Raw genomic sequence first — 23,855 nt, forward strand, 5'->3', positions numbered from 1 at the left:
GGTCGGAATTTTGTCGCTGTCATTCGTTATGCGCGCAATCGACAGAGAGTGTCATATCACGATTCACGCATACGAGTGACTGATAGCGATGTGCTGCGCAGAAATCTAGTCTGCAAGTGGAGTAGGTTAGTTACCCCTTACGTCGTCGTAACCCAAAGATCCATTCTTGTTGTTTCTAATGGTATTTCAGTACTTTTGGAACGGAAGATTTTCTCCTTCGTTGAGCACCAGACGATAGTTAATATTCTTGTTACAATTGAAATTGCTTAGCTTAGACTCCACTGTGCACAGAAAGCACTATTTTGGCAGAGACCTGAATTCAGTGTGTTAGGACCAACATCGAGTGACCGCTCGTCGCGACGGACGTCGAAGAAAAACGCTCGTGCGCTCCCTAATTTGTTCGGGAATCGGAATCGACTGACTCGGAAAGTCGCACCGAAGCCGCGAAGGAAAAAGTGGATTCAGCTCGGCGAAGAGGGGAAACAGAAGAAGCCTCGAGCAATTATCGGTTCGAACGGGGGAAAGAATAGCTAACTGAGCGATGGACGTACTAACTGTGTCGCTCGCGTCGCGCACTGTTCAAGTAGTATAAGAAGAATGGACTTAACTTATTCAGATAATGAAACTACAGATAAGATTGCATACAAATGCATGCTAAGTATGAAGCTGCATATACTTGCCTTTATAGAAGGATCCGCGAGAGAAGTAAAGCGTAGAGGAAGTAACTATAATAAGAAATTATTTAGAAGTATTTTGTAAGAACTATAGAGTTACTGGTGCGGTAGAAATAATGACACGCTTGGTGGTAAATACTATATCTATTTATTTGGAATATCGTTGTGGTATCGTCGCTTGCTCTCGTGAGACTGTTTGGTAGTGGTAGAGATTTATCGATAGTTTAGTTTAGACAGGGATCGATAGTAGAAGTGATACCGCGAATTATAAAATTTGAATTATTGCAAGCGATGAGTTTCATTTGTTTCATACTACCTACTGTTAGTCTTTTGTCATTACGAAGACACTTTACAGCCATCTTTGACTGTACGCACATTTTCCGAATTGTTAATTATTAAATTTGTGATTTATTGCTTGTATGTTGAATACTTTCGGTATAATTTATTACCTTTGTTAAATATAATACAGTATTGTATTCTACTTTCTTCTTTTACAATGGAAAAATTTCTAAATATAAAAACAAAAGAAACTGATAAGTGCATATTAACAAGTTATAATTTATTTTTATACGTATTATTAATATTTTGTGGAGAAAGATAGCTCAGAAAGTATTACATTAAAGAAGCGAAAACAAGATGTACATGTACATGAAAGTGAAGACAGTGACTTCAATGAATTGAATATCGATGCTGCAGCTATATTTAAAAAAAGAAGCAAAATCTCTTACGTGTGGAAGTATTTTACAAGATTAAATGATCACAAAATAGCAAAATGTAACGTTTGTTGCAAAGAATATAAGACTAGCGGTAATACTAGCAATTTAGCAGATCACATTAGAAGATTTCATCCAAATATAGAAAAAGATTCTGTAATATCAAAATCCAGTATAATGTCCATAAACTCTTTTTTTAAAATCTTTAGAATATGAAAAGAATTCAGAAAGAAAAAACGAATTAGATAAAATGTTAGCTTTGATGATCGCAACTGATATCCAGCCTTTCAACGTCGTAAATGATAATGGTTTTGGAAAATTTGTAAAACTTTTGGATCCTAAATATAAAATACCAAGTAAATTCACGATTAGGGAACATGTAATGAAAGATAATTATGCAGAGACTCAACAAAAATTAAAAGAAATATTAAACGAGACTAAATATGTTGCGTTGACTACAGATATTTGGACAGCGAACAATAATGATTCATATTTGACAATCACATGTCATTTTATAAATAAAAATTTTTAATTAAAAAATGTTGTTTTAGCAACAAAAATTTTATGTGAAAATCATACGGCAGAAAATATTGCAGAATTAATGCAAGAAATTTGCACAGAATGGGGAATTGAAAATAAAATTTCTTGCATCGTCACAGACAATGCAGCTAACATGATTAAGGCATGTGATATTTTCAAAAAGAGACACTTACCTTGTTACGCACATACTTTGAATCTAATAATGCAGGATGCTTAAGAAAGAACAACGAGCACCAAAAACTCAAGAATATAAACTAATTCAAGAAGTACCAACAAGATGGAATAGTTGATATTACATGGTCAAAAGGATTTTAGAAATAGTTGATGCTCTGAATCAAGCACTAATTAAATTACGTAATGCTCCTCCGCCGCTAACAGTGGATGAAATAATTGTTTTAGGCGACTTAAAAAACATTTGGTCTCCTTTTGAAGAAGCAACAAAGAAAATTTCTGGTTCAAACTATGTTACGATTTCTATGATTATACCCCTGAGTTTGAAAGATTTGAATACCAATGAAGGGAAAATAGTTTGTGCAAAAGTAACAGAGTTTGTAATACAAAGAATCTTCTTTACGAATTAAGATCTGTAACAAGAATTGCAACAATTCTTGACCCAAGGTTTAAAAAAGAAGCTTTCAGAAATCCAAAAAACTCTAAGGAAGCTTCGCTTTTGTTGGAACAAGAAATGAATAATATTTTAAGAGAAACAACAGCGACACAACTACAAAGTACAGAAACATCACCATCACAAAAATCCTTATTTTCATTTTTGCAACAAAGAATTGGAGAAAAGAATATAAATATAACAACAGATGTTATAATTTTGAAAAGACAATTTTTGGAAAAAGAAAATGCCTCAGAGAAATCTGATCCTTTAGCTTTTTGGAAGGTAACTTAAACATTTGGTTATAAATTGTAATTTCCTGTTGATTATCTGTATCCTTTTTAGGGAATTGGTGAAGATATGAATGTCTTAACACAGCTAGCATTTAAATATTTATGCACCCCTGGCTCTTCCACAGCAAGGGGAAGAACTTTTAGTGCTGCAGGTAAAATCATAACTGACCGCAGATCAAGATTAAAACCTAAAAATGTGGATACATTAATTTTTCTTAATAGGAATGAATGGCTATCAAATTCACAATTCTATCTTATTAATATTAATATCACATATATATACGAAATCTTAACAGGTCAGATTACTTCAATCGGTACAAGTTTTAGAGACAACTGATTGTCGGTCTACTAGTAAATAGTAAATAAATTTAGCATACAAAATTAGTGATCATAATAAGATGTAAATTTCTTTCTACAATTTTATCTTGAGCATGTCTACCTATATATAAAACTATCGATACCTATCGATGGTGCCAACTATCGATAAATCTCCACCACCACTGTCTGGGCCATGCTTAGCCCCTCCACGTCGGTCTCGAAAGCCTCTCCGCTAGAGCGTGGAAAGGTCGCGATTCGCGACTGTTTGTTTTGACGCTCTACGTTTTCTGGGACTTACTGCGACGCGTTCCGCTCGCCACAAGAACCAAGTAAGCTACGCTACGACCGGAACACTTGTAAACTCACAACTGCACTTAATCTTCCCTTCCCTCCATCGTACACCGTTGCATATCTGACGCTGTGCGATTTGAATTGAGCTCGCAATTTATTCGTACCTACTATTCTTAAGCTGTGGCCCGAACATTCTCTCTTTCCGACTATTCTAGAACGTTCTTGGTTACGTCGTTACAGCTCTGTTTGGGTTATATCTGTCCACCTAAATGGTGATCTTCATTTCATGCACGGTTTTCCCTGAACAATGGTGTTCAATACTGGTACTCCAAGGCCTGATATATTCATCCAGAATCGGATTACAGCGTTCCACATGAGGGGCCATCGATTTCAGTAGGCGCCCGAGGAGCACTCGCGATCATCGCCAATTTGCAGTCGTGTCCAGAATTTCGGTGAACGTAATCGTTACGCGACGACATCCTCCTCATCCCCGTGCCCGTTCTGGAAACATATCCAAAAGGAAGTGGAGGCAAGAAGCGACACCGACAGCGGTCGTAAAAACAAATCATTCCCATTTAACAGTCGAACGAGCCAGGGAACCCGGCACCCCCTCCCCTGCCACCGCGCGCCGCTCCCGCCCCGCGGGGGTGCGGGTGGGGAGGTGAAGAGAAAAACGAGCGGTTCGTAACTCATCGAGCCGACAGCAGTCACTCGGTGAACAAAGGGAGCCTGGTCGCGAGGATCGCGTATACGTACGAGCGAGCTGGCTTAGGCCAGCGGGGTGTTGAACGTGGGGGCCCCCAGAGTTGCAAATATGGCAATCGTAATGGAAGGAGACTTCCATCTTGCGCTTTAGTGTCTACCCGGAGATAGATTAACCGTGTGCAACCGCGGCTATGCCTGCCTGCCGCCCCCACTTCCTCCCCGCGCGCGCGGCTCGTACAAAAGTATAATATGTACTATCGTCTGTCCTCTCCCCGCCGAGCGCCTTCCGTGCCCCTCTAGCTTGTTCCGGTACCCCACTCCAACGACGATCCGTCGCAGTCGCGTCGGTGTGGAACGGCGAGGGAGGAGGAACAGGGGGAGATGGACGGAGGGATCTTGCTGGGGGCGGGAGGGTGGCGGTGGCGGCGGAGGAGGAGGAGGAGGAGGAAACCGGGCGGCGGTGGTTCATTACACGGCACGAACACCTTGGCTGGATGAGAAAGTGTGCATCCACACGCACGCGGGTGCAAGCAACCGCGTATGCAACGAGTAAGAAAGCGTATTAGGTACGCAGGCATGCGATCCCCGGCCGTAGGAGGGCGGTCCGAGGAGACAGGTGCGAGCCAATCGCGGCCCGCCACGTGCAATTTCCCTCGGCGTCTCTCTTTCCCTGTTCATTTCTCATTCCTCCTCTATCTCGCCGTGCCTCCCTGTCTTGCTTCTGCGCCCGCCGCTGCCGCCACCACCGCTGCTAACTTATTTAAACGAGACTCGACCCCGTCACTACGAGTACGAATCCCTTTCGTATTCGGCACCGATGCGCCGTGACTCGAGAGCAACGACCCCCAAGCAACGATTCTTCGGCCGCTGCTTTTATCGATCGTCCTTCTTTGTCCCGCGACCTTGTACTCCACAGGATGCATCAACCCTTGACTCTTCCGATGGAACCTTCTTCCTTCATTCGTGGCAAGTCAACGTCGAAGATGATCTTTGTGACCGGTTATCTCCATAGGCTCCTTGGCTCGTTTGCTCCGTTTGCTTTCTGAAATCCTCAGGATCTGCGGACGTTATAGCCTGTCGATCGAGAAATTCGCTTAGCCCTAGGACTACGTAGCGAGCTGGCGATGTCCTGTGCAGCAGGCCGTAGTGGTGCGCGTAAATTTCAAGGAGCACGGTCGATGGAGATCGAAGATCCCCGGCAGGAAGTGTCTTCCTGGGCCGTGAAAGTCGGAGGAACGTCTATCAGCGTGTTCCCAGCAAATTCGTAGTTTCTTCTAAGTGAAGTGTTTATGCTCCTCCGAGCAGGAAGCAAGCTGGCTGCTGCTCCTCGGACGTGAATTATGACTTCCGACCCATTTTCGCATTGTCGCGGGGACCAGGGGGCTCGTTAACCTTCGCCGTAGCGCAGCAGGTCTCCTCGTGTTTATGATTTACTGGCTAATAAATCATCCGTCGGTCCAGGCTGTCACCGAAGACAAATGTTGACCGCCTTGTGTCACGGGCGGGGGACAGTCGCCACCGAGACGTTGCGCAACCGAGCCCTCAATGCCCTCGTGCTTCTGACCTGCAGGAAGTCGCTCGACCGAGAAAGGGACCTCCTAGGATTATTGCCTCGTGCCTCTACCCCCTGGTGCAACCACCTGCACAACTCTCTGCGTTAGTGGACGCGTGTCAGGATTTGTTTCCCCGAACCTGGACGTCGCACGAATGGTATTCGCCGAGGCAGTTCCCGGGGCAACTCCTTTAACGTTTCAAATTTGACGGGCGAGAGGGGAGCTTGCTTCATCCGAGGGTAGCTCATGGCTAAAAGCCTTCTGAACTCGAGATGAATGTCTTTAGAAACGGTGATTTATTGTTCTCCATTTATCTAAATGTCTATGAAAATTGTGTCAGTGGGATGAAAGGAAAATACTAGTTCTTTTAGAAGTCTTAATATATCAAGCAGAAAGTTTAGTGTGCAGAATGTATGTGCGTTTCTCTATCGACTAGAGACTTTTGAACAGCAAACTGTGGAGTCGCGAAATGTGCCTCAACTCATTATGCCTGGTTAATCCAGATAAATGTGACTATTTTCACAAAATAAATAAATAAATATTTCTTTTATAAAATCAGAATCTAAATTCCGAGCGAAGCCGGATAGTAAAGCTAGTAATGAATATTCTTGAAACGATTTGAACTGCGTAGTCTTGAAGTACGGGCCAGTAATTGATCGCGAAGCCATAGGAAACGACGATGTGCGCACCCAATAACACATAATCAAATTAGAGCTATTATATGTTCAGAGTATAGGTAATTTATATTCAGCTCGACACGCCCACCCGTTTCTTTATTCGAAGAGCAATAACGCGGCGAATGCTGCGTTTGTCACTTCGGAAGCCCGATACCAGCCGATTACAGGCAACCCTCTTATAACGCTGTACTTAAACAACGCGGTCTCGATATAACTAGCTTTTGAAATTCAGGTAATAACCCTCGTATAATGCGCGTAGCTTCCATATAACGGGGTTTTGAAAATTTTACATTTTTATCTTTTTACTAAAATCAAAGTGCTTTATGTGATGCTCTCAAAATGACGATCGTTGCATAATTCCCATCCCAAGTCCATACGAATGCAGGAAACTCTTGTAGAGAGTTTGGACAGAGCATAGGTTCATGGAAGACAAAGTGAGACAAAGTATCATATTTCCTTACAATTTTAAACAACTTTAAAAAATTTGGATCCTAACCTCGTTTTTTCTGTTAGATCTGATTATGACTATCGTATTGCGGAATATTCACGTTATACGAGGGTCACCTGTCCTAATTGATGGCAAATTAAGGGGCACTGCTTGATTCACAGCTTAACGCATTCGAAGGAATCCACGTTCTTCGGAAACAGCTCGACATTCTTTTTCTCGTATCAGCCGAAATTCAACTATTATTCAAGGCCGCAATTGCTCTATTCTCCGCTTGTTCGATCAAAACCATAGGCATGTACATTTCACCCCTCTAACAGAAAGATAAGTTGAAACAGGGTGGTAGTAGGTACAAGCTGTGGCGTCATTCACTGTCAAAATAGTGCTATTCAGTGGTCAATTCAATCCGATTCCATCGCAGTAGGCAAGAAAACGTCGATTGCAACGATACAAGCACCGTTCCCTCAACGAAACTATATTACACATATCCGTCATTCCAACTACGAGCTCAAAAACTGCATATCCAGTGCCCATCACAGATGCATTCCAGAGGACCAAGGAGACCCCGTCGAGTCCCGCGGATTCACACTCTCCTATCCCCCCCGAGGGGGCAGCCACGAGCGAGGAACAAAATCGAAAGCAAGGCGCGTCGAGCCATGACACTCCGCCGGTAGAGCAGAGGTTCGCACGCAGCACCGTGGATCCGGAAGTTGCGCGGCGTAGGTGGATACGCGATAGCGGTGGGGGGTTCCCTCTGTATAATAATTAATAACCAGCCGCTGAGTGGTTCACGCAGGCCCCGCCCCCTACCCCTGATTTATGAAACGCGCCGCCTTCCCTGTCATAACCGAGGCAACAAGCCCGCGTCTGGCGGCGGCGCGGGGGGTGGGGGGCACGGACTCGCTTTAGTGGGGATGGGGCACGATGGTGGGGGAGGGGTGACGCGTGACGTTGCACGTCGGTACCTACGCCCAGGCCGGCTCTATACCGAGCGATCAGTCGGTTCTCGTCCTTGCCGGATGACACGGGTCGACACGCGGACGTTCGGGGGCTAAACACCGCGCAGCTTCAACGCGCCACCGCGAGTCGGCGCCACGCACGGTCTTTCCCCGCGAATCGTAGGAGATATGCAGCTCATGAGATGGAGCATTACGCGTCGTCTTGAGTGCCGTGGGATCAAGCAGGGCACCTGCAGGCCCTCCAGATTGTCGTGTCCTCGATTTTCCGGTACAGTCTGACCTTGAACCGCGCCATCAGCAGAACCCTATCTCGGTGTTTTCCCGCGAATCGGATTCCATCTTCTTCGTTTCTCTTTCTTCCTCTTCGTTTCTGTCTTCTTGTATGTGTGTTCGTCGTGTAACTAACAGAGAGACTTGTACTTGGTTGAATTTCGAAGTGTGATTTGGATCGGCGATGAGGTCACTTGGTGGCGAGTGAAACGTTAACTGGTGCGCTTCGAACGGGTCTGGGTGGGCCGCCGAGAATAGTAATTGCGCGATTTCCATTTTTCATTGGCCCCGGTGCGCTTATTAAAAGTTTCCACCGGTACGGGTTTCACGCGAGGCGTCCTGGAATACTAATTGCCGTGCCGCTATGCCTTATCATTGACACGAATGTGTACGCGTCAGTCCTCTGCCAGGGCCTTCGCTGCGTGTTCTGACACAGTTTTCCCGCGAATCCAACGCGCGGTCGCGGCCAGGCGGCGGATTATTGGCACGCGCGTTCCGTGATCAGTGTCGATAAATTTGAGAAATAAGACCAGGGCTGCAGTGATCAACAATTCCGCCCCGATTTCACGGCTACACTGTACATTCTAAGTAAAATGGATCCGTGCTGTCAAGTTCTCGTCCTGTTCCAGCCTTGATGATCGGCTACCGACCGTGAAGCGAAACCTTATTACGTATATATATATACATATATATATATATATATAGTTTATGCGGCCGCGCGTCAGGCCTCCCCCTGAGCGACACGACCCTTGGAACTTCAATGTTTATGCGAAAAATATCGTTCTTCGATCGTTGACTCGATGTTCTCACGTAGAGGAACGTCGAAAGCACGCCAGTTCCAACGATACTGCGCTTCAGGCACGCTAGTAATCGTGACGACGATGATCTGTTGCAGGAGAGGAAAATGACTTCACATCGGATGGCGAAGAGAGTGGCGGCGGAGGTGGTGGTGTGGACGAAGCCGTGGACCTCACGGCAGCCAGGTCCCATCAGGGTGACGAGGATGACAAGGATCAAGAAGATGCTCTGGAGGAGGACGAAGAGGAAGGCGTGGACGAGCAGGACGACCAGGAGGACGACGAGGAAGGATCGCGGAAGCAGATGCGTCATCGACAGGACGCGGAAAACAATAACAATTTCGTGGAGAGCGGCGCGCCTGCAGGCCTATTCCCGCCTGCTGGAACTAGTCACGTCACACTGGAGGCACTTCAGAACACGAAAGTGGCGGTCGCTCAATTTGCAGCGACCGCTCTGGCCGGTGGCGCGGACAGCGAGGCGGCCCTGCAGGATCTGGCGTTGCTGCAAAGCACGCTGTACACCCTGCAGCATCAGCAAGTGTTCCAGCTGCAGTTGATCAGCCAGCTACAGCAGCAACTGTCCATCACGCACAGTCAGACGTCCCAACAGCAACCGGCCAGCGAGCCGTCGGACAGCAAGGAGGTCTCTCCATCTCCAATCATCCAACCGAAGCCCCTGTCGAGCCTGACATCACCGCCGACGTCACGTCCACCGAGTCACCAACAGACATCGCCCGTCCCCATGACGCCGAATCTGTCCCAGGAACGGCCGACGCCGACCAGCAGCGCTTCCCCGTTGAATCTTCCGTTGCCCTCGTCGAACGTAACAGGGACAACCGCGACCAGCAGCAGCAGCCAGGTGCCGATGTCCCATCAGATGCTGCCACTGTGCTCGATCAGCTCCTCCCTTGCGTCGTCGATAATAACCAACACGGATCCCCCACCGTTACACGAACCGAACACGCTGGAGATGCTGCAGAAGAGAGCTCAAGAGGTGTTGGACAATGCCAGCCAGGGCCTGTTGGCCAACAACCTGGCCGACGAGCTCGCGTTCAGGGGCGGCAAAGGGTCCCGTCTCTCCCCGTACGACTCAAAGTCCGGCAGCGGTCGCGGCGAGCCGTTCTTCAAGCATCGTTGCCGCTACTGCGGCAAGGTGTTCGGCAGCGATTCGGCGCTCCAGATCCACATACGATCGCACACAGGTGAGCGACCCTTTAAATGCAACGTCTGCGGCAGCCGCTTCACCACGAAAGGGAACTTGAAGGTCCACTTCCAGAGGCATACGGCCAAGTTTCCACATGTTAAGATGAACCCGAATCCCGTTCCGGAACACCTGGACAAGTACCATCCACCCCTGCTACAGCAAATCGCCTCTGGTCAGAGACCAATGCCGTCCCCACCGCCGCCGCCGCCTTCTCATCATCCCTCTTTTCACCCAGCGGCGGCGGCGCACGGTTTTCTGCCCCCTCAACCGCCCCTGCCACTAAGCCTAGCCCTGCCCGGTATGCCACCCCTGTACAGATCGCCGGTTGTCGCTCATCGGGACGATCAGGACGTGCCGGAGAACTTGACCAAGCCCGTTACCACTGCCCCAACCATGTCTCCACATTCCCCCGCGATTGTGTCGAACTCACGTCATTCCTCTCAAGACAATCACCAACAACAAAAGCAGCAGCTCGAGCAGAGGGACGAGATCAAGCGCGAGCAACGATCCCCTATGCACGAGCAGTACCAGCAACGGCCGACCAGCCAGGAGGCCGCCGAAAGGATAACGCCGAAAAAGGAGCCCGAGGAGGCCGAGGAGCCCACGGAAGAGGAGAGCGAGGACTTTGAGGAAACGACCAGGCGGTACCTGAACTCGCCCCAGTCCTCCGTCAATCCGCCCTCCCAACCACAGACTTACGAGGACTGCAGTATGGAGAGTAAAATCAGCGGGCGACTGGAAGGGGACGGTGACATGGAAGTCGACGAGGAGATCGAGGAACAGCCCGAGAACTTGTCCGGCCGGGGGACTATGAATCGTTTACCTCAGCAGATGCTCGCGTATCCTGGTGCTTCTCCTGCCAGCAGTAGCGCGAGTAGCGGAAGCCTTCAAACATCCTTTGCGGGGATCCTGTTCCCAGGACCGCCTGGCCACCATCAAATACCCCATCACGCAGCTTCATCGACTATAAACACGCCCGTCGTCTCCACTGGTGAGATGATCGATCCATCCAAAGATCCAGCTATCTATTCCAGCCTATTGCCCCGACCTGGCAGCAACGACAACTCCTGGGAGAGCTTGATTGAGATAACGAAGACCTCGGAGACGTCCAAGCTGCAACAGTTAGTCGACAACATCGAGCACAAACTGACCGATCCCAACCAGTGCGTAATCTGCCATAGGGTGCTGTCCTGCAAGAGCGCACTGCAGATGCACTACAGGACGCACACAGGCGAGCGCCCGTTTAAATGCAAGATCTGCGGTCGCGCGTTCACCACCAAGGGCAACCTAAAGACCCACATGGGCGTGCACAGGGCGAAACCGCCGCTCAGAGTGCTCCACCAGTGTCCTGTCTGCCACAAGAAGTTCACGAATGCGCTCGTCCTGCAGCAGCACATACGCCTACACACTGGCGAGCCGACGGAGCTCAGCCCGGAACAGATCCAGGCTGGCGAGGTGAACGAATTCCCGCCTGGTTACCCTCACCATCCATTGGCGTCTTTCCTCCCACAGGGATTCCCGCCGATCCACCCTGCGGGGCCAGGTTTTCCGTTAGGTTTCCCTCCAGCACGGCATCAGGCAATGGAGAGGCAGCTTCAAGAGAACGACATGGGCGTGAAAGAGGAGTCCCTGCAGCAACACCATCAGCAGCAACAGCAGCAGAGGTACTCGGAGGAGCACAGCGAGGAAGCGGATGATCAGGAGGATGACGAAGAGGACCGTAGGGAGGACGACGAACGGTGCGACGTGAATCGTGACTGTCGCGGCGATGTAGAGGACGAGCAGGATCACGAGAGCGAGGAGAACGAGCAGAAAGACCTGTCTTTGCCCAGCTTCTCCACATCCCTCGCTGCCCTTGAGAACCAGGTGCGAACCATCACCACCATAGCTACCTCGGTTGCGGGACACCCGTCCAGGTCGCCGCCATTCCACCGTTACAACGGCAGCGAAAAGAGCAACAGTCCGCTAAACGCTGGCACACCCCTGGACCTGACGCCGCGCGCGTCCTCCACCCCAGCTGCAGTGGCATCGGTACCAACGCCGCCCCCGCAGACCGTCACACACCACCCACACCCGTTCGGCATGTTCGCAGGCCTCCTGCAAGCGGTCTCCTCGTCGCCCTCCGCCAGTAGCATAGGATCATCGAGCATAAACAGCGTGAGCTCGATGAACGCCGTCACCCCTGGACCAGGTGCCGCTGGACCTCTGGCCTCGCTCACTACGTCAGCCGTGCTGGCTGCCACGTCCACCTACAACCCGCTCGGCCTGGCTGTCGGAGGGCCAGCAGGTAGGCGCTGCTAGCATCAGGGCGAGCTGCAGTTCCTGCTACACCTCCCGATCGATCTGACACGATTCACTCTGTTCCTGACCGCCAAGTCTGACTGATACGTCCACCTTTATCCAAGCTGTATATCGACATCCTGTTTTGTGGTGTAGCCGGACCTAGCACTCCTACCCTCCCGCTTGAATCTCTCTCTTTCTCTTTCTCTCTGTCTATCTCTCTCTCTCTTTCTCTCTCTCTCTTTTTGTCTTTTTTATCTTTACTTCGGGCACCTTTGTTATTTCACGTTACGTCTCTCTGTCTACGCCTTTATTCACACGTTCTTCTCTCTGTGCGTCGCCGGTTTTTTCTGTGGCTTTCCATCAGGAACAAACGGAAGACGTCAGAGACTAGCGGGCGCAGATGAGCTTTTTGTATCCGGCGGTTTTCTTGCGTGGAAGAGAGGCTCGACACCTGTGGATGTTCTGATGAATAAATAAATCACTTTGTAAAATCGATTGTTGCCTTCACGATTCATTCCACTTCCTTCCGTCGGGCTGCCAGGAAACGGTCACAGTTGAACGCTACTTTCGGTCTAGTCACGCGCGTAACGCTCGCCTCAAGTCACGAAAGCATCGCTGCGCCGAACGTCTTCTCCAGCATTCATGCGTTTCTCGCGACCACTAAGCACGGTCCGCCTTCATCTGTCCTGTAATGGATGCCCCCGTGGTCGCGTCACGGTTACAGTACTCGCTTTCACAAAACCTGTAAAACCGTTGCGACAGTATCGGGGAACGTCATTTGTAAAGAGCTACGATCTGTTGCAGTGCGTGGAAACACCACGTGTAATATCTGCTACAAAACATTTGCGTGCAACTCCGCGCTGGAGATCCATTACCGGAGCCACACGAAGGAGCGGCCATTCAAATGCAGCATATGCGACAGAGGCTTCTCCACCAAGGTAACGTAACCTTCTTTCATCGAATGTGGATTGTGTAGATCGTATTGGAGGCACTTTCTCAGCCACGGGGGATACCTGTGATAGAGACATCCCTCCTGTTTTCATGGGTACCGATAACACGATGATCACGGCTCGCGTGACATCCAAGCGTAGCTCTTTTTTCACCCCTACACCCCACCCCCTGGAAGCACTGCTAACTAGTGGTGGAGATTTATCGATAGTTGGCACCATCGATAGTTTTCGATTGTTGGGTCACCAGCCATCGATAGTTATCGATAGATATCGATAGTTTTATATATAGGTGGATATGTTCAAGATAAAATTGTAGAATGAAATTTACATCTTATTATGATCATTAATTTTTATGCTAAATTTATTTACTATTTACTAATAGAACGACAATCAGTTGTCATAATCAACAGGAAATTACAATTTATAACTAAATGTTTAAGTTACCTTCCAAAAAGCTAAAGGATCAGATTTCTCTGAGGCATTTTCTTTCTCCAAAAATTGTCTTTTCAAAATTATAACATCTGTTGTTATAATTATATTCTTTTCTCCAATTCTTTGTTTCAAAAATGAAAATAAAGATTTTTGTGATGGTGATGTTTCTGTACTTTGTAGTTGTGTGGCTGTTGTTTCTCTTAAAATATTATTCATTTCTTGTTCCAACAAAAGCGAAGCTTCCTTAGAGTTTTTTGGATTTCTGAAAGCTTCTTTTTTAAACCTTGGGTCAAGAATTGTTGCAATTCTTGTTACAGATCTTAATTCGTAAAGGAAGACTCTTTGTATTACAGACTCTGTTACTTTTGCACAAACTATTTTTCCTTCATTGGTATTCAAATCTTTCAAACTCAGGGGTATAATCACAGAAATCGTTACATAGTTTGAACCAGAAATTTTCTTTGTTGCTTCTTCAAAAGGAGACCAAATGTTTTTAAGTCGCCTAAAACAATTATTTCATCCACTGTTAGCGGCGGAGGAGCATTACGTAATTTAATTAGTGCTTGATTCAGAGCATCAACTATTTCTAAAATCCTTTTGACCATGTAATATGAACTATTCCATCTTGTTGGTACTTCTTGAATTAGTTTATATTCCTGAGTTTTTGTTGCTCGTTGTTCTTTCTTAAGCATCTCTGTTCCAACAGTGCTGCTTTTAAAAAAGAGAACAATTTCCTTGCATTTTTTAAGTATTTCTTCTATGCACTCCAGGTGAAGCATATCCTGCATTATTATATTCAAAGTATGTGCGTAACAAGGTAAGTGTCTCTTTTTGAAAATATCACGTGCCTTAATCATGTTAGCTGCATTGTCTGTGACGATGCAAGAAATTTTATTTTCAATTCCCCATTCTATGCAAATTTCTTGCATTAATTCTGCAATATTTTCTGCCGTATGATTTTCACATAAAACTTTTGTTGCTAAAACAACATCTTTTAATTCAAAATTTCTATTCATAAAATGACATGTGATTGTCAAATATGAATCATTATTGTGCGCTGTCCAAATATCTGTAGTCAACGCAACATATTTAGTCTCGTTTAATATATCTTTTAATTTTTGTTGAGTCTCTGCATAAATACATTTCATTATATGTTCCCTAATCGTGAATTTACTTGGTATTTTATATTTATGATCCAAAAGTTTTACAAATTTTCTGAAACCATTATCATTTACGATGTTGAAAGGCTGGAAATCAGTTGCGATCATCAAAGCTAACATTTTATCTAATTCGTTTTTTCTTTCTGAATTCTTTTCATATTCTAAAGATTAAAAAAAAAGAGTTTATGGACATTATACTGGATTTTGATATTTCAGAATCATTTTCTATATTTGGATGAAATCTTCTAATGTGATCTGCTAAATTGCTAGTATTACCGCTAGTCTTATATTCTTTGCAACAAACGTTACATTTTGCTATTTTGTGATCATTTGATCTTGTAAAATACTTCAACACGTAAGAGATTTTGCTTCTTTTTTTTAAATATAGCTGCAACATCGATATTCAATTCATTGAAGTCACTGTCTTCACTTTCATGTACATGTACATCTTGTTTTCGCTTCTTTAATGTAATATTTTCTGAGCTATCTTTCTCTACAAAATATTAATAATATTTATAAAAATAAATTATAACTTGTTAATATGCACTTATCAGTTTCTTTTGCTTTTATATTTAGAAATTTTTCCATTGTAAAAGAAGAAAGTAGAATACAATACTATATTATATTTAACAAGGGTAATAAATTATACCGAAAGTATTCAACATACAAGCAACAAATCACAAATTTAATAATTAACAATTCAGAAAATGCGCGTGCAGGCAAAGATGGCTGTAAAGTGTCTTCGTAACAAATGAAACTCATCGCTTGCAATAATTCAAATTTTAGAATTCGCGGTATCACCTCTACTATCGATAGGGAAACTAAGCTATCGATAGTTTTCGATAGTGAAGACCATGTATAACTATCGGTTAGTACTATCGATAAATCTCCACCACTACTGCTAACGCACGCTCGACGCGCGCCATTCGACCGCCATTGCCCCCTCCCCCACCCCTTAAAAAAAAGAACCGACGGCCAAAGCTGATATCATTTGGCCGCCTCTCTGTATCTCTGTTTTTTTCTACGATACTTTCAGAACAACACTACCGGTCAGCAAACATGCGTCTGCACGTCTCAACCGTTGCCCGCAAACAGTTCGATCACTTCGCTCGATTCCCAATATCGATCGCCCTGTGCCAGTAATCGAGAGAAACCGAAACGCAGGCGGCGGCGGCCTGAGGAACGGAAGAGCCGGGGGCGGAAAGGAGCCGGAGGGGGGCGGGGGCTGACACCTGTCTACCCTGCCATCCGCCTACCCCCGCTGATGTCGCCCGCCCTCGGACTTCTACCCTCGGCGCACGGCCTCCTGGTAAGAGCCTGCTGAATCTTACAGATGACACAAGAACGATGATAACACCACTGTGTATTTTAAGAAAGCTTCACCACACTCTCGAATCCATATCGATACACGCGCAAGTATATACGAAAGTTTTAGTTCTTTTCGAGACTGCGGATGTCCCCTAACGTGCTTTCTCCGTCGCATTTCCGTCACGTTCCCTTCACTCTCGTCGCCTTCCCCTCCGTTATCCAACTCTAATTCATCCGTCTGAGTTATGCCGTCCCCAACTGATGCCCCCCTTTCAGACATTGGCGCGGCAGTAGACAACAGCCTTGAAATATTATGCAGAGTGGTGTGATCGACGAAGTGGTCGGACTTCCAGGGACGGTCGAACCGCGACGTTTAACCAGCATCGTCTTTTAATTCGCAGGGGAACATGAAGCAGCACATGCTGACCCACAAAATCCGCGACATGCCACCCCATCTGTTTAGCGACTCGAAGCAGCAGTCCCAGGAGCACGAGACCTCAAGGAGTCCCATGTGCGCCGAGGACACGAGCTTGCCGCCTCCGCCACCGCCTCCGCCACCACCACCGCCGATGCCGCCGTCGTCCATGGAGCAAGCTCTCTCGATGAAGAGGTCTCCACCGGAGGGGGACCTTCCAGCACCAAAGAGGCCAGCCAGTAAGTAGAAAAACTGGTCGATAATGCGTCCAGTCTGCTTCTTCATCGAGCACAATTCGAACCGTCCAAGGCTTGGCTTGGCAGGTTTCACTCTTCCCGCTAACAGATCGCATCCGTGCTTCCATCGAGACGCCGAGACTACGTGTAACGAGCTTCGCTTACTCGCACGCCTGTGCTTCTCTGTACATAACGCTGTTCTACTTTTCACGCGCTCCTGGTGGCAGGTTATGGGACACCTCCCCTTTTCACCCTTCCATTTTCCCTCTTCATCGAGCGCAGGCCTAGCCTCGTGTAAGAGCCGCCAACGGGCCATCGGACCGCGGTTACCCTGCCATGGGCAAACCAGCTTCACCCCTCGCGATACTTGTGCCCAGGTCCTGTTTAGCGAAACTGTGTGTGTGTATTTGCAGGCATGCCGAGCAAACACTTGTGCCAGATTTGCAATAAGAATTTCTCCTCGTCTTCGGCGCTCCAGATCCATATGAGAACTCACACAGGCGACAAACCGTTCCGATGCACCGTCTGCCAGAAGGCCTTCACCACCAAGGGCAATCTCAAGGTATACACAATTTTTTCCCCCCTCTCACTCTCTCTCTCTCTTTCTCTCTCTATCTCTATCTCTATCTATCTCTCTGTATCTCTCTTTCTCGCTATTATCTCTCCGTCTATCTCTCTGTTTCTTTCTCTTTCGCTCCCTCTCCCACATTCTCTCTCTCTACTTCTCTCCTGCTCTTCTCGTGTCTTTAAAATATTCAATTATCTTCATTAACACCTAGCTAGCCGCTACCGCTTGTACTAACGCCAAACGCGTAACGTACAAATAACGCAAGCTCGATGAAAGATTAGCGTCTTCATTATCTACAGCAGCCCGTTGAAGACGTTGCTTTTGTTTGCCCTTGTAGGTGCACATGGGCACGCATATGTGGACCAACGGGGCCTCGCGACGAGGCCGTCGAATGTCGCTGGACCTGCCTCCCCTTCCCATCACGCCCAAGGATTCGGAGTTTCTTCAGCGGCGGCCGGATCTCTTCTACCCGTATCTACCCGCTCCGTTCCTTAACGGTGTGCAGCAGAAAGTAAGTGATCATAGAGCAGATATTGGAGAAATATTGAATTAGTCCGGAGACTTTAAACCGGGCTTGCACAACTGGCGCTCTGGTGCGCATGGAGGGCAGCCACTGTTCGCGGGCAAAACTAGTGGACTTTGAGATGTCTTTTTGCACACTTTTTGAGCGAATCAAGAATATGGTGGTTTGAGACAGTTTGAAACTGTTTCGCGGTTAACACGGTCAGCCCCGACAATTTCTGAAGGTATCTCCTGAGGACCTGAATTATTTTTTCGTGTTTTTGAGTAGTTATTTGTCCTAAGAAATAGAATAGAAACAACTTTTATAATAAAAAAATTATTGTAAACGGGTTTTTAAATCTGGTGTCATGAGACATCAACTGGTCGCAGCGTTGACCACAGTCGGCAATGCTGCAAATTTGTACTGCGGGTTAATATCGTTATGATACAGAAGAGTCTACTTGTGTTCATCTCAAAGATCTGTGTAATCGTGAGTGACTTTGAATGCAAAGAATTACACATTCGAAATTCCAATACCTAATTTGAGGACTCTCCAAATTTTCAAGCGATGTACAAGATTACCATACACAGGATTCTTACATAACGTTTCGAAACCTCTTGAGGTCCAAGCTTTAACTCGAGGCACCTGGAATCATGTTGCATCCCATCACTATACATACATATGAAATCATGAGTAAATGAAGTTGCCACAGATGAATGAGGGAAGTGTCTTATACATCATTCTAAAATTTCTATCAATTATACAACACTCACCACGAAATTGCTGCCCTCGAAGGCGTGGTTTTCATGCTCTTCAAGGATTATGTCCCCAACCGACCAAACAAACGCCCCGCACATGCAACGAGTTGTGCAGGCCTGTTCTAAACACATGTCTCTGATCCCTTACGTTACGTCCTTCGATTCCCATCATGAGTTACCGTAAAACGCTTCACCACGCGTCCCAGCTTCTAGCCCGATTAACAATCGTTGCTTCTTTTGCTATTGTAGTAAATTGCCCCCAAATAAAGCTAACCAGACGGTGCGCATTACTTACAGCTGAACGAGATTTCGGTGATCCAAAGTAACAACGGTTTACCGGGCCACTCGATGGCCGGCGGCAAGTACGCGGGCCTGTTCGGCTCGGTGTACGCGGCCGGGGCCGGGTTCCCCCTGGACAAGCAACCCATGGCGGCGACCAGCAACGGACCGCTGGTCGACGGGAAATCCTCTATTCCGTCTGGGTCCATGCTGTTCCAGACGCCGTCGCCGTCCCACTCGCCTGGTACCCCGTCGTCCAACAGTAGCAATCAAAATTCGGCGAGTGTACCCGCGTGGACGGGTGACGGCCTGCAACACCACTTCGACAGGGAGGCGCCCAGCAGGTCGGAGAGCAACTCGACGCCGCCCACGGCCCGACTACCGCCACCGCCATCCGCCACCAGGGGCGAAGGGCTGGCCACGTGAAGCTCGACTGGTACATATCTTCTCCCCTCGACGCTAGACGCGTTCGCGAACTGAACTCCGGCCTGGCTGGCCAGAGTGAACGTCGGCGGAGGCCCGCATCGGAAAGTGTTTTAGTGCACGCCGAGCGTGCCAACAGGCCCCCGGGGGACCCAATCCCGACGACATATCCACCTGACACCCAGAGCCAGCAGACACCATGTTCCTATTGTCACACTAGTCTTAAAGCACGTTAAAGAGGACCGACGGGCCCGTCGGGCGGCGGGCGGCTGGTGGCCCCAGCGTCAGCGGGCCCGGGGCCTGGCCTCCGGTACGGCCGCGACGCGGTTTCGCAAACGGGGGGCCCCGACGGGCGGCGACGCCTAGACTGAGCCGTCGTGGCCGCAAGACACGTGGCGTCGCGACGTCCCGGGCCCTCTCTACTCTGACCGTCCATGCGCGACAGTGATGGTCACCTCATTTTTGTAGGCTATCTTAACGTTACGAACACACGCGACAGGGTGTCCCGTTTAACTCGAACCACCTCGAGGGGTTGCCGTTGCCGTTGACCGATAAGAGTGTAGCGGCGGTGCGGGGAAGGGAAAGGAAGGAGTGAGATCGACGGTAACGGGGACGTCTGGGGGGCCAGGCTGGAGTTACATGGTGCATTCTGTACCGAAAGGATATAAATATATACATAAAAAAAGAGAAAGATTATATATATATATATATATACATATATAAATATAAAATGTTATTATATTGGTGCGAAGGGGTATGAGTGCGCGAGTTGTATACACGTGCGAGTACATACGTCACTTCCTTTTTTCGAGAAGGTTGTTTTTAGAAATTTAGAGGCGGGCCCGGCATAGCCCCTCACTGTGATACGAGAGGAGCAGCCTGCAATCATTTAAACCAATGTACTTATACTTTGTACCATAGTATTATTATTATTATTATTAATATTATTATTATTATTATTATTTACACTCGATGTACAGCACGTGTCCCGTCGTTCTTTTATAATGGAAAGACAGCCGATGTCGTTTTGTGTTCCCCGTACCCCGTCAACTTCGACTTTCCCCCCCGATCTATACGTCAGTGTAGAAATAGCTCAGGCGATGTTCGATCCCTTTCAGATGGACAATATCTCGGTACTCGTAGCGTCAATGTCGCGCGTTTATATCGAAAAAGAGAGGTTATTTCGTTACAGATTAGCTGCTGTGCTTGTCAATTGAAGAACAGTGTTATCTATTCGCAACATGAACGGCCGGATAGAAGAATTTACGAGCGTTAAAATCAGGGCTTCTCTCAGTTTCAGCCTCCACTTGGTTCAGAAAATCACGTTTCCCAGGAATTTATTAATTAAACATAACATTTTTAAACATACCACGCGAGTCAATGCATCGCCATACCCGAATAACAAAGCGCGATTTCTTTGATAATATTTATACCAGCATGATATACGTGTGTTGAGATATTTAAAAGAAAAATTACATTCTTGTCACAATAATCTCATTCCAGTCATCGCGCGAGTAAATGCTGGCTGAATTCCACTCGTCACGTGACCAAACAACCCAAATATGGGGGGAAGCCGATATTTTCTCATAACCTCCAACTATTTTCCCTTCTACGGTCAGTGCATTGACCGACGAATTACCGAGCATTGTATGAATAATTTATTGATTATTTATTTAGCCGTGTGTACGTGAAAGCCGAAATCAAAAGAGCTTACCGTCTGAAAGCCACGTTACGGCCGTGGAGAAATGAGTGTAATGAAATTGTTCGAATTGCGCAAAACGGTCGCAAGGACGTCCATTTCGATTCTGTATTAAATGCTGTCGTGTTGCCTGAAATTTTGCACGCGTCGTGAAGAAGAGGACGCGACAAACGTGCATGCAGCGTGAACGGTGCGATCGATCGCGCACATTCATACTCGACAAACTAATACTCGTGTGTAACGGCTTTCCTGTACGCTCTCGCGTCTAACTGTGAAACGTGAAAAAGAATGAAACGGAAACATAGGCGAGGCAACGCGCGTGTAAAAAGTCTGTAAAAAGAAAAGAAATAACCGATAACGGCGTACGTGTGTCCAGTAGGCACTTTGCGTAATTCAGCTGATTTTTATCTAGCATTAGGGAGTAACGTTTTAACGGACATCCGTCGATTGGGAACGCTCTCGTGCGTAGCGAGGGATAACAACCCGAAAGTCACGGTACTCCTGGTCTCGGCGGTGGCTTTCCGTAAATCAAAATTCACGAAAATGTACTGTCGCGACGATTGAAGATGCTGGATTTGAATGTCTCATAGTTTTAAGCTAGAGAGCCGTTGATTGCCAATTTACAACTGTACGAATCGCGAGCGACTTCTCTGCTGGGCGTTGAGTGTCGCTCAAGACGTCTGTGCTGATTCTGTTACTAAAGACGCGAACCTTGCCGCAGTGTTGCAATTATACTGTCTCCGTCACAAATAATTCTTCTGGAAACATTAGCTTCGAAACAACATCCCACCACATTCGTGGGCCGCTGCACACTCACGTTTGCTGCGTTTACGTCAGTGGAAACCCCTTCTCGGGTCGGTTTCTCTTCCTACGGATATCTTCCCCGTGACACTCAGGGTCGGCGGAGCAGGGTCGGCCTTTTTCCGAGTCTGGAATTAGGTAAGGGAGCGGGGGAGTACAAATTAAAAGATCAAATTTCAACAGCCTAAAAAACAGTAGTGCGCGAAGAAAAAAATGAAACATTGTAAAATGCCCTCCGATCTCCCGAATGTGGAATTTCACACAGAGCAAAATCTCAAGTGTGGAATACTCCATACGTTCCGCACAACTCACGCCGGCCCCGGTGACACTGGCGCAGGACCGTGTAGACAGATTGAGCGCTGAAACATCAAAGTTGGATATTTTCATTATTATGAGGTCGATAATGCGTTGCAAGCATGATATTCTAATATCATTATATTAATTCTAATGCAGTAGCCAGTGTTAAAGCGTTAATAAGCGTAAATTGAGTCGTTTCACTGTTCTTTGAATGTTTTGGTAAATTTGGTACATAAACATTTCGTAGGGGCAAATTAAGATTAATTTATGAACATTCGGAACTGGCATCTTCAATTTAAAAAAAACGGAAAGTAAGCGGTTTTATATAAAAATGTATGAAAAGACAATTTGAAGAGGTGTTAGGTGTCGTCTAAGGAGCGCGGGTGTTTTAAAAGAACTCGAATGCGCAACTACCCTATGGAGGCTCGTGAAACTTGAATCCACACTTTTAGCGAAACCTTTCTTTTTACGAAGTCCTTTGAACCGTGAACCATATCGGTGGCTCGCGTCTCTGGTACAGTTACATCACCATTCCACGAAGGTAGTCGCCCAAGAAAACGTTTTCTTCCAACGAATGATCAGAAACAGTTGAAATAATCATTTTAAGCCCTGTCCAGAGGATTTGAGTTCAATACTGACAACGAGAGATTATAATAGAAGGAAATGGATCCCAATGCAAGTAGACGAGAGTCCAAGGCCCTGAAGGATAGATCTAGAAAGAGAATCAAAAGTTTCTTGTCGGTTTGGAACCGGGTGGTTCATCAGCGAGAGCGACGGACGTATAAATATATACATAATACCGCTGTAAATAAAGAACACGTGATAAATGTAGGCGAAAACGGTTAGAGAAGTCCATGTAAATCGTTAGTGTGCTACTAAAATGTCTTGTAAGTTAAGTGAAACCCTTTACACGTTCAAAGTGCTGATGTGTGCTTGCACAATGCCATTTTTAAATGAACAATGGGATCGAAGGGGCGGGGGAGGACGAAAAGCCCGGCAGCTATTCCCCGATTGCGAAGTCCTGTGAAGTTGTCCAAAAAGAAGAACAAAGTATTGCTTGTACGATCTTAGGTTCTGTGTACATATTGTGTATAATCGATGTATAAACACGACTCTGTTAGCTGCGAAACCCGTCATTGTAGTTAAATTACATTACGGATCATTATATCTATATCACTTCCAACAATAAACAATTATTATGAGGACGAATCACGTGTACTAACTCCATTTCAACCCTTAACTCTTCCAGTGCCGCGAGCCTGTACATACAGATTGTATGCGTTCGGTCAGTGCACGCAGAGCTTGTGAGGAACGGTTATTAGCGTTCAGCGAGTGTGGCTAACAAATACGGCGGATTAAAGATTAAAATTATGCAGTACTTGTTTTTTTTTTTTTGTTAAAAGGAGAGTGTGAAAGTGTTAAAAAATGATTTTTCATTCCTTTACTCAGTGCCTGTTTGTGAGACTGAAAGGATAATAGAAGTTGCGCTTAATTCCGTTCATTTTTCAATCATTGAGGCAATATTACACGAGTATAACCTCTTTCTTGGAATGTTTAAGGGGGATTTCTTCTTCGGAGGCCCGAAAAAACATGGGTATTTTCTAGGAACTTACAGAGAATCAACTACTGGATTGTTCTCAAACTGAAGACCTTGCAGCAAGAGGGGTGCAACTCCACTTTTGACAGTTTTTAAGTTATGAC

The 23,855-nt window shown here is 46.7% G+C and overlaps 1 protein-coding gene across 3 annotated transcripts in view; it reads left to right on the forward strand.

The window, feature by feature from the left end:
- The window catches only part of Salm (spalt major), a 108,170-nt gene extending 84,807 nt beyond the window's left edge, over positions 1–23,363 (forward strand). The window contains exons 1-8 of one of the 3 annotated variants that reach the window (XM_076830078.1): positions 7,827–8,040; positions 8,938–12,330; positions 13,131–13,264; positions 15,905–16,177; positions 16,578–16,830; positions 17,241–17,389; positions 17,733–17,906; positions 18,953–23,363. In XM_076830078.1, coding sequence (XP_076686193.1) covers positions 7,941–8,040; positions 8,938–12,330; positions 13,131–13,264; positions 15,905–16,177; positions 16,578–16,830; positions 17,241–17,389; positions 17,733–17,906; positions 18,953–19,360 — 4,884 coding nt within the window. In that variant the 5' untranslated portion in view covers positions 7,827–7,940 and the 3' untranslated portion in view covers positions 19,361–23,363. Of the gene's footprint in view, positions 1–7,826; positions 8,041–8,937; positions 12,331–13,130; positions 13,265–15,904; positions 16,178–16,577; positions 16,831–17,240; positions 17,390–17,732; positions 17,907–18,952 lie in introns of those variants that run through there. The other 2 variants (XM_076830071.1, XM_076830087.1) reach the window with 2 other exon arrangements.
- The last annotated feature ends 492 nt before the right edge of the window (positions 23,364–23,855 follow it).

Source organism: Andrena cerasifolii, chromosome 1 (assembly GCF_050908995.1).
Source record: "Andrena cerasifolii isolate SP2316 chromosome 1, iyAndCera1_principal, whole genome shotgun sequence".
In the NCBI taxonomy this organism is placed as follows: domain Eukaryota; kingdom Metazoa; phylum Arthropoda; class Insecta; order Hymenoptera; family Andrenidae; genus Andrena; species Andrena cerasifolii.